Source organism: Fistularia commersonii, chromosome 10 (genome assembly GCF_037954325.1).
Source record: "Fistularia commersonii isolate RoL2024-O1a breed Wild chromosome 10, RoL_Fcom_v1.0, whole genome shotgun sequence".
NCBI classification, from domain to species: domain Eukaryota; kingdom Metazoa; phylum Chordata; class Actinopteri; order Syngnathiformes; family Fistulariidae; genus Fistularia; species Fistularia commersonii.
The window spans coordinates 8,958,577-8,977,477 of record NC_141293.1 but is presented as its reverse complement, the minus strand read 5'-3'; the positions used below and the strand labels follow the sequence as shown (position 1 = coordinate 8,977,477).

Sequence of the window (18,901 nt, the reverse complement as noted above, 5' to 3'; positions counted from 1 at the left end):
AAATCTCTTACACTTGATGGCCAGGTAGAGCGAGGTGTTCATGCTGCCGTAGCCGTTGTCCCCGATGCAGGTGTAGACTCCCTCTTCCTCAGGCGTCACGTCGTCCATGGTGAGGGACAGGTTGGTCGCCGTGTCCCAAAGCAGTACCTGCTCTCCGTACATCCAGGTGATCTTTGGCGGAGGGTTGCTGTCCACCTCACAGTGCAGGGTCACCGAGCTGCCTTCCATCACCTCTGAAGATACGTTCACCCAAACTGAGCGCGGACCATCTGGGGAGAGGATATATAAAGCATTTTTACAAAAGCTATTGATTGTGCCAGATAAACATGCAAATATTCATAAAGGCCAAACCTGTGAATTCTCACAAGGTCATCTTTCATTCACACAAACTTTTCTCCACACAAGAGCATTCATTCTATTCAATAATTCTTAGTACACTGAGTACCAGCGTCGCATCAGGTTTATCATTCCACACACAGCTGGCGAGGTTTTGCTCACACTTGATGTCGAGAGAGACGAGCCGTTCGTAGACCAGTGTGGTGTTGGGGTAGAAGACCCTGCAGCCCAGCAGCTGCCCGTTGTGCATGGGCCTGGGGGTAAAGGTGAGGGTGCTGGACATAACTGCGGTGTTGCTGTCCTCCAAGTATACGACGGAAAACTCGGGATCGGGGAGGTAGTCGGTGTACATCCACTGGATCTCCGGGGTCATCTCTGGGCAATTGTCAGGGGCGTAGCATGTCAGCTCCAGGCTCTCATCACTCACAATCTCCTCTGGCACGTCAACGTTGGGTTGTTCTGAGAAAAAAAATGTAAGAAAATTGAAGATGCTTCATATCCCTGTGGGAATGATTTATTTATTGAGTATCAGCCGCTGCTTTAGATACAAATATATATTGAACCTTTCCATTTACAATGCCACGCTTAGCACGAAAGTTCTGCCTCTATTGATGTTTAAGGTCTCTTTAGTTAATCTTTACAAAGAAAATTCAACTGCATTCTGTATTCTTTGTAATTTTTTAGATCATATTTCTTTCATTTTTAAGACAGTTTAGTGATGAAAAAATTAGATTGAATCTGCCATTTTTTCCTTTCAGTAATTTACTGCCAAACTATTTTTCTTGCATACATTTAAGAAAATAATTTTTGTCCAATTTCTGATAAATACAATTATACCAAAATACCATTCATTAATCAAATTTTATTTTCTTCAAATAAATAACGAATTTGACTTTCAAGGTTACTTTTTTTTTTGAGTTCTCACTCTGGCATGACAGTGAGAGGCATCGCTGGGAGAAAAGGATGTAACTAGCTAATGGCATGACTCATGTCTCTGAGACCCTCGAACAGCTGGCGAATTCATACGATGGACTGACTCTGCATTGTGGACCAAACTGAATTCCACCCCCAGCTCTTCCCACCAAGACACTGGTATTTTAAATATGCCACTTTTATTTTAAAGATTGCCCACTGACATTGGGAGATGTTCCACTTTATTTGACTGCTGGAATTTAACGACAAAATCCATGAACGCAGCAAGGGAGGGGTTCGGAGCCGATGACAAAAAAAAATCTTCCACGTTGTGTGAGTGAGTTCGGTCATTTTTTTCCAGAACTCCACTCTTGTGCTTTTGAGTCGTTAAATAGCAAACTACGTCTCATCGTTTTAATTCCCAGTTAAGAAATTACAATCGTATTTTAGCATGCCGACTCCACACCCTTGATTCTGAGGTTATAATGAGATGCATCATGGTACACTGGGAGTCATGGAGAACATTAATGAATCACGAAGCCGGATGTGATTGTCATCGGTGACTCACCCAGAACTTTCAGCTCAGCAAAATCTGGGAAGGTGTACATGTTGGCTCCGCCGAGGTCGGCACGGAAGTAGTATTTTCCTGAGTGCTCGGCACCTATGTTTCTGATGAGCAAAGTGCAGTTCCTCTGGTGCAAGTTGCCCAGCAGCTTGGTGCGACCCTTGTAGCTCTCGTGCACGATGTCCGTGCGCGATTTAAAGACCACTGGCGGGAAGAGCTGGGGGTAAGGCTGGCCAAAGTACCAGATGCCATGAATGCCACGGTACGGTCTGATTCCGGACGGATACATGAAGGTGCAAGGAATGACCACGCAGGAGTTGGTCATGGCTGAGATGTCACGAGGTACCCAAACATTCCACTGGCAGCTGACATCTGGGCAGAGAGATGGGGATGTATGTCAGTAAATACAACTGTCAGTATAAGCAGCAGCTGGAGAAGTTGCTTACCATTGATGATCATCAGCAATGGAAGGAGCAGCTTCGAACACCACATTTTGTCTGAAAGACAAAACATCTGGTTTGTTAAAATGTCATATTTCATACATCATTGGTGCTGATGGCCAACCATCCATCCATCTTCCCCCACTTATTCGGAGTCGGGTCCTGGGGGCAGCGGCCGGAGCAGCGAGGCCCAGACCTCCCTCTCCCCCGCCACCTGGTCCAGCCCCTCTGAGGAGACCCCAATGCATTCCCAGGCCAGCCTAGAGACATAGTCTCTCCAGCTTGTCCCGGGTCTTCTACGTGATCTCCTCCTGGATGGACATGCCCGGAATACCTCCCCTGGGAGGCGTCCAGGAGGCATCCTGACCAGATGCCTGAGCCACCTCATCTGGCTCCTCTCTCTGAGGAGCAGCGGCTCTACTCCGAGCTCCTCCCGGATGACCGAACTTCTCATGGTATCTCTGAGGGAGAGTCCGGCGACCCTACGGAGGAAACTCATTTCGGTTCTTGCGGTCACTACCCACAGCTAATGACCATAGGTGAGGGGGGTAATGTAGATCAACCGGTTAATTGAGAGCTTTGCCTTTTAGCTCAGCTCCTTTTCACTACGACAGACCAGTACAGAGTCCGCATCCCTGTAGAAGCCGCCTGTCGTTCTCCCGCTCTATCCTTCCCTCACTCGTGAACTTGAACTCCTCCTCTTGGGGCTGGACCTCCTCCCCGACCTGGAGTGGGCATTCCATCCACGTCCGGTTGAGCACCACGGTCTCGGATTTGGAGGTGCCGATCCTCATCACGGCCACTTCACGTTCAGCTGTGAACCGTTCCAGTGAGAGCTGGAGATCATGGCCTGATGAAGCCAACAGAACCACATCATCTGCAAAAAGCGGAGACTCGATCCTGCGGCCACCAAGCCGGATCCCCTTGACGCCCTGGCTGCACCTAGAGATTCTGTCCATAAAAGTTATGAACAGAATCGGTGACAAAGGGCAGCCCTGGCTGAGTCAAACTCTCAGCGGAAACAGGTCCGACTTACAACCGGCAATGCGGACCAAGCTCCGGCACCGATCATACAGGGACCGAACAGCGTATGACGAGATTCGGTATCCCATACTCCCGGAGCACCCCCTACAGGGTTGCCCGTGGGACACAGTCAAAGGCCTTTTCCAGATCCACAAACCACATGTAGACTGGTTGGGCAAACTCCCACGCCCCCTCAAGGACCCTGCCGAGGGTAAAGAGCTGGTCCACTGTTCCACGACCAGGACGAAAACCACACCGCTCTTGCGGAATCCAAGGTTGGTGCAGATGTACCACTCACAATTTGCAGCTTTTTGAGTCCCATAAATAGTGTGATTTAGACCAAGTTTTGAAGGCAGAGAGTGGCATTTAATGTTGAACAGCAACTAATGGCAAACTGAATCGAGGGACAGAAACTTTCAATGTTGGAATTCGAATGGAACAAAACATTGTGATGCTCCTCCCTGACATACTGAGTATAATGTTTTCATTTAAATGTTTATCTATCAAAATAGCCACTTCTTTGTTAATATGGCACTTGATGGCAGCATTTAGAGAATGACCCTAAAATCGTCTCCATCGTGGCCATGGAGGTGACCTCTCACATGACCGTCACAGAGAATCCAGCGGGATTCTGTACATTAATCTGTCTTTCAGATTCATCCACAAAGCAAAACTTGCACATACACTTACAGGTGTGTGCGAGCTCACAGTTCATTCACTTTAAAAATAAAATCACATCTTTCAAGGCTTTGATATGTCTGCTTATAGAGATTCTTTCTCTACTAAAGCCATTTTGAAAAATACTCGGTTTGATATGAAGCGCTGCAGTTGGAAATATTACATTATTTGTCATTTTTAAATCTGCATCCAAAACCATTTAAAATGGCCATGCGGATATGAAAATAATGTATGTACAAACTGGGAGATGATAAAATCAGCTGACACATAATAAAATGATTGGATTCAAGGGTTGTTAATTTCATGAAACCTTTGTGGAAATACCTTGAAATGCTGGTGGAAGAAACGGACAGAAGCTGAGCGGTAAAGCGGCTCCACAGGGGGCGGCGTGGGTGTTTACTCACACCCAGACAGCTGGCGACCTGCTTCTGTTGACACGAACAAACACAATGAATCAGTCGGCCAATCTTACTACGCATGAGGCATTTATACAATGATCCCTACAGTCAAACTTCATGTTATTATTAGTTTGAGTCATACATAGCAAGCAAAATGTCAATCCCTTCAACTCAAGTCATTCAATGTAAATACATCTATATTGATTATTTGATAAAAGTAGCTGGGTGACTTGAGGTCATTATTTGAGAACTAGAATTTACCTAAGAATTAGAGGGGAGAAGATGTAAATTTGAAGGAAAATTATCAAAGCCATATATATTTATATTGAAATTATTTTGGGCAATTTATAACAGAATACGGTTGAAATATATATGTATATTTCAAAAGACGTTTACATGTAAAAATTTGCAGTAGAATAAAATGGAGCAAATAAACCACAAGGTTATTGGAAACTAAAACGCTTGTGAACTTGTGAATCTTGTAAACTTGTGAAAAAGGTGAATAATAAAGAGATAAATGAGCCACAACAGTGAAATGATGAGGTTCATACTAAAAAGAAGGAAAGGACATTCAGGGTTGATGTTTTTTTTTGTCTTCTTCCGCTCTCAACAATCTAGCCCAAAACAACATGTTAACTTCAGCTCGGTTTTAAAAAGTAAATAACACAACCGCTGATCTAGCTGATCTACTACTCTCGGATCTTGGACAGTTAGAAAACACGACACGCTTCATTCGACGTCATACTTTGGCATGAACAAATCACCAGTGTTTCGTTCCAAACAGTAAAACTGTCTGGCCCATCATGGCCGCCACGCAGAAACACATCCCGTGAAAGGACCTCAGTGTGCACTGCGTTCAGGCAGCACTCAAGTCAACAGCATCATGTCATCAGATCACTGACACTAGTTGTTCTCTGATAAGAAGAGACTTCGCAGCGTCTACCTGACACACACCAGATAATTGTTGATTTTCTTCACAACACATATTATAATCCTTTTTTGTTTAAGGGGATTCACATCCCTAATAACCTTGTTTTTTTTTTTTTTCTTGGACTGGCTCACACTTTGAATGTTTGCTCTGCATGTCGAGTCAATACCAGTGTCATCTCGTTGCCACACAACATTTACATAATAAACTCCCAGTTATTTATGGAAAAGACAATGAACTGTGTTTTCGAATTCTCACGCAACACTTGGAATGAAGAGAGCTGTTTGTGTTTGAGAAGGCAGTTAAAAAAATGAGTCAAGTGAAGCGCCTTCTGATAGCGTGTACATGACAATGAACATATAACAATGGATATGTTTACTATACAGTGTGGTGAACAGTTTTGCTATGATAAGCAAATATACATTTTTTCCCCTCTGAATCTGTAAATCAATTTGAGATCAAAATCATTGGAAAAATGTAAAAGTTACACATTTGAAAAAAATTACAATTTATAAAAATAGTCAAAAACTACATGAAAATAGCAAGAAATTAACAAAAATCTTCAAAAATAGGCAATAACGACATAACAGTTGCAAAATATTTTGAAAACAAAAGCACGAGAAGTAACCTGGAAATATGTCAACGGTCAAGTTTTTGATAATAAATCATATTATCCCTTGACCCCACCTTTCTTCAAGGTGTGCAAGAAATTAAAAGTTTCATTTATATTTCCACCGTGTCTTGCTTCTGTTTATGGTTGCGTCATTTCATTTCACTTTCAGCTCAGGAATTTGCTATCAATTTAATCACTGAATGTATATAAAAGTAATCAAGGCTATCTTGTGCTCTCGGTGGAAACTGAATGCGCATGCAGGGGCTTTGGGTCTGACGCAGCAGCAGCAGGCGCCTGCAGATGGCAGGCCTAAGAGTGGATTGCGCGTTTGAGCTTTCAGTGATTAACACATCCCAACATACTCCAGAGGATTCAGGACCAATATTAGCCCGGTTATCGATAGAGGAACGTGAAGATTCGGCAGTATCGACAGAGAAAACAATGGTGAATTTGATCTCGGATTGATTTTCAGGTAACGGGTCGCGCTTTTGGACAAGCCACAGTGTCGGCGGAGACAATTCCCCCACGTTTCGTACCATCGGCGCAGTAACAAAAAGGCCAATAGCCGGGACGAGTGCATCCAGGGGGGGAGATGCCAGACATCGACAGCAGGCATGGGAGAACAGACCCGGGGGTGGGCGGACGGACGGGCAGGCAGGGCCGCTGACACCACCGCCGCCGCACCAACAACAGGCTCATTGATGGGGTGGACAGAAGATGGCCGTGTCCACACTCACACACTTGCCTCATACCAGCTTCAGCACCAGGCTCCCGCTCCCTCTCGGTCCAGTCTGCTTCCCCCTTGTTTTGTTCTCCCTGAAGCCGGTCGCTTCTGCTGTCAGCTCTGGATTGTCAGGGAGAGGCACAGTGGGATAGGGAAGAAGGGGGGGTGTCGTAGGAGCTTCTGAGCTTTGTATTACGTGCACAGTGAGCTGCTGTGAGACATGTGATCGGGTTTTTGAGCTGATCTTTAGCCCCGCTCAGATCTCCTTCTCTCCCTGACATGACATGAATCGCCGCACTGGTGGCCACACACCCACCATGACAGCACTGGCTCAAAAAATTGAGACAGAAGTGAGTTTCCACAAAAGCAGGATGTTTTCTAGCATTTACCCTTACTTTAACATTCCACATTGAAAAGCCATGGAACTAGTGAATTACAGTGTACACTTGTGTCAGTATCTAACAGCTGTAGATGACATTTCTGCTTCATTTATAACGCAGTGTAACCTTTGTTTATTGTTTCTACTTTCCATGCAAGCTGACCTTATCATGTGCGCTTCTCTTTCACGACAGGAATGAATTTTCCTCTATTTGACTCTTCCAAAAGCAAAAAAGTGGAGACCCAACTACTTTCAAGGCCCAATATTTGTATGTTTTTTGGATAGAAAGTAAACAGACATCGTTCATGTGAAACTAAATCTATTGTAGAAAAATAAATAATAAAAAATAAATGTCATTTTCTTGACGCAGAATCACCTCTACTTATTGATATATCACATATCACAAAGCTGGTTTCGTTCCCCGAAATCAAGAAGAAAATGCCAGATTTTTCATTCAATGATAATCAAATTAAATCTAATTTAAAAATACAAACAATTTAGCCACTGCTTGATGCTGAACTCAACCTCATGTTGCCATCACATAAATACAGCCGCTCTCAGGCACCTTTAAAAAAAAAATAAACCTAAATCTTTGCTTTCCCTCTCGACTTCTAAAGTGCCGCCATGTCACATCAACTTTTTGATACATCTTTGATAAGAAGGTCGCACATTGGTGTAGAGGTTAACGCTTCTGCGTTGATAAAGTGCTTTATCTTCTGTAATGCAATTACAAAAACAAAAATGTCATACATTCTGGATTCATTACAAATCAACTGAAATATTGCAAGCCTTCTATCATTTTAATATTGCTGATTATGGCTTACATCTTAAGAAAACTCAAAAATCCTATCTCAAAATATCAGAATATCATGAAAAAGTAATTTTAGTTTTTTTAATTGCATTACAGAAGATGGAGAACTCTATCACAATATTCTAATTTTGTGAGACGGTCCTGCAGGTGTAGGTAATGAATGTCTTTAATAAACAATGTAAAACATATTGTAGTAGTCCATCACAAGGTTAGGAGTTATGAATTGTCAGAATATGTAGTCAAAGTCCTCTGTCAGTTGAGGTAAATATCTTGTGAGTGATTTTATTTGACTTATCATTATCCTCTTTTTGTTCAACACTTTTGTGTCAGACATGGTGGATCATTTAAGGTATGATGGCTACTGTATTCATTATACTGCATATATGGTTGCTTGTTTTTTTGTAACATATTTTTTTGGTCTTTCCTACTGCTTCTCTTGAAAAGAAGTGTTAATCTCAGTGAGACTGTCTGATAGAAAAAGGATTAAACAGAAAAAAGGGGGTCGAATCAATGCCGGAGAAGGAGCAACGTCACCAACTATCAAAGCATCATATTGAGAGTAGGAGGAATGTGGAAGATGTGATGTGAATATGTTATGCAAATGTGTCTTTTATATGATTTGGCTCAGCATCACCCACAGTGATGACAGTAGCTCCATCATCAACCGTAATTAAGACTGGAAAATGTATCTGATTGAATTTCAGAGATGAAAACAGCCCTCAGGGCACAATTATTGATCCTTTCATCCATCTGCAGATCTTATATGTGTGGAATGTTAGTAGGCGGCGAACACAAGCGTGAACCCGGTCAGAGGTCCGCCCAGTTTACATATAGATACAACAATGGCAACTTGTCTCTCCAATCCAACGTGGATCTCTTTCTCCGCCCTCATTGTTACATGTCGGGTGAGTCACTGCGTCAGAGCGCCGCTCGGCCACCCGCCAAGTGATGGCATCGAAAGAGATGCGGATCATCTCAAGAGAATCCCTTCGTAAACACACGTATGTCTGGTGAAAGGAGCGGAGAGGAGAATTGTGCGGTGATGCTCAAGAGACTGAGGCACAACAGCCGCCCAGCCGTCGCCCACGCCCACACATACATACATACACACAGAACTTCGTAAGATATGCCAGCAAACTCCTTAGTGCGGGGGGACAAACTATGTGACCTTCCTCTTCGTCCACTCCATACCGTGTTTGAGTTCCGTCATTGTTTCATGTGCGAAACGGGAACGGAGAGCAGAACAGGGTTTCTCTCTGTGGTCTTAAACTCCAACATACCAATAAATGTGTAATAATTCTGTGATGTCCTGTTCAACCGACCGGTCAAGCAAATTAGATAGCAGTTAGAGTTTTTTTGGGCCAACAAGGTTAGAGCTTCAATTACTTGATTTACATATTTTTCTAAAATGAATTAAGATCTATAATTGTCGGACAGATGATTTCCACTGGTATATGGTTTTAGCTATATATTTCACTCCTACCTTAAAGTTATAAATTACAATAAGAATAGAGCACTTACATAAAATAGTAATAACAATAATTCCCTCAAAATGAGCAAGATGTCCCCTTTTCTCCATGAGAGGATTTTAATGTTATTAGATTAGATGCGCAATCTGAAAATTAACCACATTATGCCTGATAAAGCCTAAGTATAAGTTTAATTTAAAAAAATACATATCTCGTCAAAGGGGTGATATATATGGCCGGTTTAACAAATCCATTTGTAAAATAGAAGTACTACAATTCTCATATTTACTTTTAAAGTACATCATTTCATATTGATCTGATCTTTTCTCTCCTCCCACGTCATGTTTGAAGGAAAAGTATGTGACCAACCAGCTGCCACTTCAAGCCATGAAACCCCCTCGGGAGTATTTTTCACACCCCGTTTGCATGAAATTGTTCATGCAAACAGTCCACAGGGGCAAGACGAACATTTTCATTGTGAACATCTTGTGTGGTTTATGCACAGGAGATTTGCCGATGATCTTGAAAGAGAGGGAGAAAGGGGACCTTGTGTGCAGAACACTGGCCATTGTGCACCAAGAAACTGGAGGAATTTTTCCGGAACATGCCGCTCGCAGCTTGAGCTTTGCTGTCTGCCTGTGACGTGAGTCGGTCAACCACCAGCTAAGGCCCCCACTAAAATACTCAGAGGAGCAGATGGTCTTAAAACATGACTGTTTCCCCCCCCCCTCCCACACATGCTGTGCTGAGCTGCGACTGCACGCACACATACACACAAAAAACACACACACATAAACACACATACAAACATTGGTTTATGCCAATATCCAGTCACACAGTCTGTCCAAGGCACTGCAGAGTCTGTTGGCATGAATAAAGCACTTTGGGTTTTGAGGTAACCAAATGAAATGTCAGTGTGTCCCTCATATCTAGGTTGCATCGAGTCTTTAACTGTTTAAAACTGAAGGATAGAAAAATGTAAAAACTAGGAAAAAAAAACAAAACGATATGTTTTGTGCTGTTTTTTTAAAAGGTGAAGGCTCCAAAAGGTAACTGTGCTGTTTTCAGACAGACACAAACACATTCTCAAATTCAAGAAAAGAAAATACTGTTTGTTCTAGGTTTAAGTCTCGGCTGTACATCGGATAGCTACCCGACTACGATTCTAACGTTCTTAATATATGTGTTATTTTGTTAACAAGCTGTTCATTTTATGTTGTTTTTTTTTTAAATACCAGTTTGTCTTGAATTAATTTCATTGCTGTAAAACTTTGCAGAAACAATCACTGATTGTTTTTTTGGCTTGTCCATTTCTTAGTCTGGTTTCTTTTGTCATGTTTTGGATTTCCTTTCATATCATTCAACTCCAGATAACAAGTATTGTTAAAACCTAAAAAAAGTACACTCTTAATAAAACCAGAGCAGGACCCCGATAGCTTGTTTCCATCTTTTCTACCTGGCAAACTTCAACTCTGGCAACCCCCAGCCCAGTGGGCAGATGGAGAGCCGCAGGCCTCCACTCTCATTAGAGTGATCTCCCTTCCGCTCGAAGCAAAAACAGGGCGGCAAACTGAGCGGAGACCTGTTCAATCACACGAGTAAGTACAGTATGGGCCCATTTCAGCACTTTCTCAAACCGTCCATTTAGAACAACTACAGACGGAGGAAGCAACGGAGCCTGCATGTAAACTGAGCATCAAAGAGCATCACATTTGTCTGATGAAAACTAGCCGCCTGCATTCTAAGCTATGAGAAACAAGCAAGAAACAACCCTTAATTTGATCAAATACACACCAGCTTTCGACAAACAAGCTGAGAAAAAGGAAGAAAAACACCTTGTAACTCAGGGAATATTCTAAAATCTCAGCAACAAAAATCAAACACCAAAAGAATTTTACCCTTTTACTCACTGCAATTTCAAGTTCAGTGTCACCATCCCCACATGAGGTGTTGCCATAGACACAGCGCACTGGTAATGCAGGATTTTCTTTTAAACTCAATTTTTTTCAGAACAGCAAACAACCAAAATATGAAAATATGCTGTGATATTGAGCGACCGCTGAGACGTCAACACTCGAGGGCATTGAAAATAAATGGTAAACAGCTTGATATTCCCTCAGGGCCACTAGATCTTCAAAGATTTTTAAACCACCCGCTTATATGTGACACCTGCATTTAAACTTTAATGGACAAAGATGAAGAATGGTCAGAAGAGAAAAAGAATCAATTTGGGCACTTTCTGCTGCTTGCAGACAAGAGATAACTGAAAAAAGCTATTAACATTCAGTTTTTTTAAACAGCAGTACAGGAGACTGTGACTTTTATGTCATTTAAATTTTGGTCAGCTCAAATATCCACATCCCAGCGCTAAACATAAGTTCTGCTTGTTGCAGAGAAAATAGCAATGTGATATAGGAGAAATATACCTTTACTTGGGTAACATATATAGCATCTTCGTCCTCAAACAGATGATGTAACTCAATACTCACTAGAGACTTATCCCACTGTGAGAAACTGTCAGTATAAAGATTAGTTAGCAGAAATTGATTATCTATAATATATAATTGAAGAACTCAAAACTGTTAAAATGTGATGCACACATCTGCCATTTCCACAAGTGTTTTTTTTTTTTGTTTGTTTTTTTTTGTTTTAGTTTCTCTTTTAAATTGCATCATTTTCTAACAATTATGACCTAGATCCCCTGAAAACAACATGAGTGGGCTGGTAGGTTTCTTTCCAGAGAGCCAATGAAACTAGTTTGTGAAAGAGTTACTAACGCAAACATCATTTCCATCCACCTGCTGGGGTCGAGCTGGTAACTGTTGAATCACTTTCATGGTCTGATAAAATGTTACTCTCTTCAACCAGGTGTGCTAACACACACTCTCTGGCCATTACAGGGACAGCACAGGCAGGGGATCTGTCCAGTAATTATGGGCCGGGCTTTTAGCAAGTACCTGCTAACACAGAGCACGGTGCGTGCGCACACACACAAACACACACACACGTACATCACGCGCATATTCAGCAAGGCACACACTTACTCATTACCTTGCTCAGCTGAACATCCCACACTCCTATCTTTTCACTGAACACTCACTCTGACTGTAGGTGTTTGACCTTAGAGAGAGAGAGAGAGAGAGCATGCGAGCCAGAGAGAGAGTGCGAGATACACAAAATGATAGGAAATCTAGATCTTGAGGATAAAGATAAAGGGAAAAAAACACATCACTAAATTTACATATTTGTGATTGAGGCCAGATAAGTGATGCTCTTAAGTTACAGCAGTTATAGCAGCAAAATACATGTAAACAAGCATAAATCATACAAAGAATTAGTTGTAACAAGGCAGGGAAAAAAAAGAAAAAAAATCACAATAAAATGAAAATAAGCATGACGTTAGCTGGAAAAAGGTCAGAGGGTATGAGAAGAAATGACATGGATATTTGGAAAATACTATGAAATAAAGAATTGGTCTGGAAAAACAAAAGAAAATAAACAAAAATTAAAGACAAAAACTTGCTACAAAATTAGCAAAATATTTTAAATACATTCCGTAAAAGAGAATGAGAAATTATTTTGTTGTTATTGTATTTAACCCCAGAAAAGTTGAGGTTCAGAAAAGTGTTACAGTTTTAATATTAAAATTAGTGGAGAGGAACACGCTGTTACTCCAGCACCTCCCGGGTGATCAACCATAGGAATGACAGCAAAAGAATTCCAGTTATTAATTAATAATGTCCCCTCCTCACCTCTCCAGGTGAAAATGACCGACCCTCTCGATGGCTCCGGTGTGAAGAACCAGCTGCTTCTCTCTGACCATCACATGCAAAGCGTCACAGCAGCCCGTCGCCAACAAGACCTCTCGCCACTCTCTGTACCAAGCCCCAACGGTGGGCATTAAACTGCCCTCCCCACCACCATCCTCCTCATCACCCCTCCCTCACGAAGAAGAGTCCTCCAGTGTAGCAGCATTGTTCTGATCCTTCGCCCCGAGGCTCAACCATTCATAAATAGACAGGGGTGCCACAAAGGGCCGCACTGTTTCCCTCGCCCTGACAAATATGGGTAAGGCTTTGAGCTGTAAGGCCCCTCTAACCAGCACGGCTGCTTGGTTTGCGCTGGATGAAACTCAGCATATTTGACAATTTGGGATTGATGGAGTCCACGCATACACTTTCATTTTGTTTCAGGTCAGCATGACAGACAGCAGGAGAGGAGGGTTAAAGAAGGGTTGGGACCAAATCAAATGGAGAGCGATGAAAGGAAGGAATCCGGCTGTCTTGGTTCAAACTTCTCATTGTTATCAGTCAAGATACCCGGGGCAATGAAACCTGAAGAGTCTTATTTATTGGCCCTACAACTTTTTTTGATAAAGGTCTCGTTTTCTTAAATTCCAAGAAGCTAATGGCATCAAGAAGCTAATGGCATCAAGGAATTCCATGATGAAAGAGGAGAAACGTGTCCGTCTTGGACATCTTTATTGGGATAACCCAAGACGACGAGATAAGGCCCCTTTTCAAAGTGTTAGACCCTGCCCACCTTGTGCTTGTTGACTTAACAACAAATGGTAGCTTACAGAAAATTAGCTCATCTCAGTTCAATACATTTCAACATTTGAAAACGCTCTCAATTTCATTATATGATTCATGGGATGGAATAAAAGCATGAAATTATTAGACACCCATATCTTCCAACCACAGCATGGACTATTTCCTTACCGAAGCACAGCAAACAAGTATTTCTGTCATTAGGGAGCCCACCAGGTTATCCCAGATGCTTTACTGCAATAAAAAGGACCAAAATGATACCAATTGTTTCATGATGCTTGTTTTTAAAGAATATTGTCATGGCTCGATCGCAGCTGAAAGCAAGGCTTTCCCTCCATCATGCTAAGCTAACCATCTGGAGGTTGACTGTCTTGCTCCTTTGTTGCACAAACACATGTATGTCCTCCTCTTATCACTTGGATCATTACATGTAGGCAATCCCTCTTTAAGGAAAAAAAAATCAGCAAGCTTATAAAAGTAAAAAGTATGTGTTTGTCGTATATAAAGAAGTACTTTATTTTCAAGCCATGCTTTTTGTCCTCAGCCACTGCCAATAATGTCCCTGCTTCATATTGAATTTGTAGAGATATAGGGTTTTACCAGATACCAAATAAAAGTTAAGCCTGTAGATTAATCCCGGCAAGAAAAGTTTGCAGTATTTTTCAACTCTAGGCAACCTAAGATGGCTGTGTGATTCAAGAGTGGGTTGGGTGAAGATAAGGATATACAGCAACAATGAAAAAAAAAAAAAAGAAGAATTTATCAGTGGATTTTTACAACTGAAGCCGGTAATACTCCCAAGGGAGGCTTGGAGAGTAGAAGTGAAAGTCTCTTACATTGGTTATCTGGAGGTCATCAAATAAAAAGTTGCACTGTGAGTGACGACAGATCATTTTCATGGCTTCCAAACTTCCTTGCAATATCACACAATCTGAGGGTAGATGTTACCAGTACTGCAAGTAGAAGATGCTTGGTTACAAATTATACCCTAAATAACATCACACAAATATTTTACGTAGTTATTATGGGTTATTCTATCTTCTGTCAGAAATTACTATGCTTTCCTCATTCTCAAAGTGGAGATGCTGTCACCTGTTAACATCTGAGGCAAAAAACATTAAGCCAAGGGCAAACCATCATTCGTGGCAGGGAAGATATGGTATCATTCACTGGGCCCAGAGACCTGTCTCGCATAAACTGGGCTGTAAAGCTGCGGATATGTATTCTTGAAATACACTGCCTGTGCAATGATCTGTTCAACTATACGGATTTGATGATTTTGTTATGATGATGAGGGTTTGTGAACGCCTATCAACTTAAAACTCTAAGATCCCAAAGCATAAATTATTTCATCGCTATCTTTCTTTTCACAATCTTTCACGAACCTCCTGCATAATCCAGGATGTCCGACCATTTATACATCATGTGACACTGGACTGCCTTTTCAGAGATAAGTGGAAGCCACATTTCGCATCTGGATCCACGATACATAATTTTATCATGGGCTTTGTCAGAAGTTTCCATGCTCCAATGCAATGGTGCTCCAGCAATGCGTTCTGATAAAATGCAAAGTGACAGTGTGCACAACAAAATAGCTTCTTTTTTTTTGCCAAAAAAAGTATTTTTTTTAGCCTCACAAAGTCACAAGAAAACAAACAATCAGAGATCTTACTGCCGACAAATCCAGGGATGGTTGAATTCATTGTACGTGGATTGTGATGAGAGGCAAAGCACATTCACGTACATCCCTAAATGTAACTAATTTAGGATGTCCTCAAGCAGGGTTGCAGAAGAAGAAAAAAAAGCCAAGGCGATGACTGCGTGTTGTCAAACTCAAGGCCTCATGAATGCCGTCCACAAATCAACAGGTGATCACATTTTCCCCTGCTAGCACAGACCAACTGACTCCCACATGGTGAATCATGGAACCGATGCTGCTTTTCAAACACATTCATATCTTTTCTTACCTCCTAACCATCCCACTTTGGATGAATCAAAGACAGCATGTTGGTGCTTGGTTTACCAAATACTTGTTTTTATACCTTGACACAGGTGAAGTTCACTGAAAGCATTTTTTACTTTTTCAGTCGGTCTATTTTCCTCACTGCCTGATGACAGCCCTTCCACTCATTGGCCAATTTACTCATCTTTCTGCTTCTGATAAATACAAAACAGCAGCCTGGTTTAGAACAAAAATCTGCATTTCAAGTATCTCATCTCTGCTCCGACCTCATCGCCCAACACAGGCAGAGATACTAAGGAGTGATGAGTTACTCTACTCCCCCGGAGCCTGCAGGTGGAGCTGGATAATAGATGGCGATGCAGAGCAGCGGAGCTCTGACAGCCATGAAATGAGCCTCCAGATCAGGAGGGTGTGATTGGAAGATGATGTTGAGAGTGAGGTCACATCTGTAAAAGCACCCTGACAGCCTGAAGTAGCACACAGGCGCCGCTCGGTATCGGTTTCCAGGGGTGATGGTCCTGCGACTGTGTCATGAAACCTCAGGACTCTCAAACATACCCCCTTGCTCCGGTGGACACAGAGGCCATTGTTCCCCAAGGCCTTCTGGGACAAAACAGCTCAGCCCGAGCCTGACACCGTGCAACACTGGGAAGTCGATGTGCACAGATAATTGTCTTTTAATCACAACAATCCCCTTTTCTCTGCCCTCGCTCATTTGTCTCTGTCTCTTGTTCAATTTTTTTCTCTCTCAGCTGTAAGTCTTGTGGATTTTAGGGCTTTAACTCTTAGAGCTACTTCAAGGGTTTTTAAGCCAAGGTTTTTCTGAGAGAAGCAAGGATGCTGTCAGGGATTATGGTTCCCAGACAAAAAGGAGGCTGGCATGGTATTGCCCACAGAAACCAGTGGGCATGAAATGTAAAAAAACACCAATCTGTTCATAGGAATTGCTGATCAATTGCAAGGCACTACTGGGAAATATTGCATTTTAAAGAGACAGAATGAGCTTACATGCACTGATACACAGTTTATATTTACCGACATTTCCTTTTTTAAATGAAAAGCAATTGTATGATGAGAAATCGAGTAAATTGACTGGATTTTTGCCCATGATTAAGTTAATTTATTTAACATTAACAGTTTCATCTTACTTATTTCATCCCCCCGCAATCTGAGCCACTGGCAAATTGGAATTCAAATTTCAATCTTTATTCTTTGGTGTCAATCTACTAAACATACAAAATAACATTGGTGGAAAAATCCTAATTGCTCTTAGTTAGCAGACTCTGTAAATACATTGAGTAATGAAGGAGGAGTACTGAGGCGTTTCAGGAGCCGCTTTCAAGACGATTACCTTCACTTTCTTGAACCCTCAATTGTAAGGCGCATGTTTTCAATATTGAAATTTCTACCAAAAATGTTTTTACAGCCATTGGTCTAAAGCTTTTGACTATAGTGAGCGTCATTTGCCACGTTGTAAGGATATTTGTGGCATAGAGCAATCAGCTGGTGGCTATTTTTAGAGTTCTGATGTTGATTCTAGAAACTAGTCCACACAGTCCTGCATCAAATTTTACCATTACAGGTTATGCCAAATGTGACAATGTTTGTGTGCCAAATTTAGAATAAATACCCTGCACACCCTCTTGTGCTATGTTGAGATTATTCACGAGGATGCACAACTTTTTACCAATTTGCAGAGTATATTATCTTATTTCTTAGCGAACTGATATGTGAAAGGTTCTCACCTGGACAAACGACAAACATCTCACAGTGATGTGCAAGCATCAGTAAGAACCATTTCTTGAATTTTTGATGGGGGTGGGGGGGGGTGGGGGGGGTCGGGAACATTTGGTATTCATGTGAAAAGGATTTGATGCTGATGGAAAATCCTTCAGAAATCCAAATGTGTGAATAAGACTGGATGAGTTATGCCATAAGATTTCCACAGCAATTTGATTACTCTGGGCAGGTGGGCTTCAATATTACCGTCAAAATCTGTCTAGCAGTTCTTAGTACTCATGTAAATATGGTTCAATAGCATTATATAGGTGGGGATGTTGAGGGCGCTGAGGAAACACAGGACAGGGTGGCACAATGAGAATGGATTCTTTGTCCCTGAGGTTTCACGACTGAAGCTGCTGCTTTGATTTGAAAGTAGATATAACGTCCTTTTTGAGATATAAGTGTGGTTTAGTTCAGCCTCTTATCGCTCTGCTGTGTTTGAATGTCCATTCTCAACATGCAGTGTTTTCATCAAGGTATTTTGAAAAGTTTGCCAGGCCATGGGGATAAAGGTGACAATTAAATCAGATTATTGACACAATTCAGAACTTCATGTGTACTAGTGTGACAAGCTGTCAGTTTATGATTTGGGATTTTATTCCCAAAGGTGTAACTAATCTCCATTTTGTCCAACTTGACCTAAATTCCCATACTGCACTCCACATGTCATGATGCCGCTGTGATTGGGAATATGCCCGAAATTCCAGGTCACTTTTTGGTTGGGTTTCTCATGTCCTTTGCAATGCACCTTTTGGAATCAAAGTATACTGATGCTGTATCTCACAATGTATGAAGGGACAATAGAAAAATACATACCAGAATCACTTTTAACTTGACAAAATTTCCATTTGTTATAAAAGGGATAACATGGTAATTTGTTACAAAGAAAATATTTCAATTAAAGTCACAAACTTAACATATTTTAACAGAATAAAACCATACCCTTCTGATTTGAGTTTATCTGCTGAATGCAGATATTACAAAATGATAATGGGAAGTGTAGGGATTTAATTGACTCAATCCAAATGCCAGGCATCAGCCTCCAGATAGATGGATATATAGGTAGGTTTACAAAAGGGCTTTTTAAATGAATTATACAAAACTGACGTGTAACAGAGGAGAGAACAGTAAAGAGTAAGAGAGCTCTTACCTTATCAGCTGATTTGAAGCCTGTAGGGATGGATCTCTGAGGCAAAGCTGTGTGGAGGCAGTTCGTCCTCTCTCTCTAGCTCTCTCCCTCGCTCTCTGCAGACTTGCAGCCTCAGAAGAGGGCAGGACCAACTTATATTTAATAAAATAATCACTATTCTGTACCATTTTTCTGTAAACA

General features: G+C 41.6%; 1 protein-coding gene across 5 annotated transcripts in view; it reads right to left on the bottom strand.

The window, feature by feature from the left end:
* mag (myelin associated glycoprotein) overlaps positions 1–18,777 on the bottom strand; it is a 28,752-nt gene extending 9,975 nt beyond the window's left edge. For 2 of the 5 annotated variants that reach the window (XM_086153637.1, XM_086153638.1), the window contains exons 1-6: positions 13,029–13,146; positions 4,279–4,382; positions 2,260–2,310; positions 1,817–2,185; positions 499–795; positions 12–269 (exon numbers count right to left, since the gene is read on the bottom strand). In XM_086153637.1, coding sequence (XP_086009763.1) covers positions 12–269; positions 499–795; positions 1,817–2,185; positions 2,260–2,305 — 970 coding nt within the window. In that variant the 5' untranslated portion in view covers positions 2,306–2,310; positions 4,279–4,382; positions 13,029–13,146. Of the gene's footprint in view, positions 1–11; positions 270–498; positions 796–1,816; positions 2,186–2,259; positions 2,311–4,278; positions 4,383–12,327; positions 12,397–13,028; positions 13,225–18,721 lie in introns of those variants that run through there. The other 3 variants (XM_086153639.1, XM_086153635.1, XM_086153636.1) reach the window with 3 other exon arrangements.
* Between the last annotated feature and the right edge of the window lie 124 nt (positions 18,778–18,901).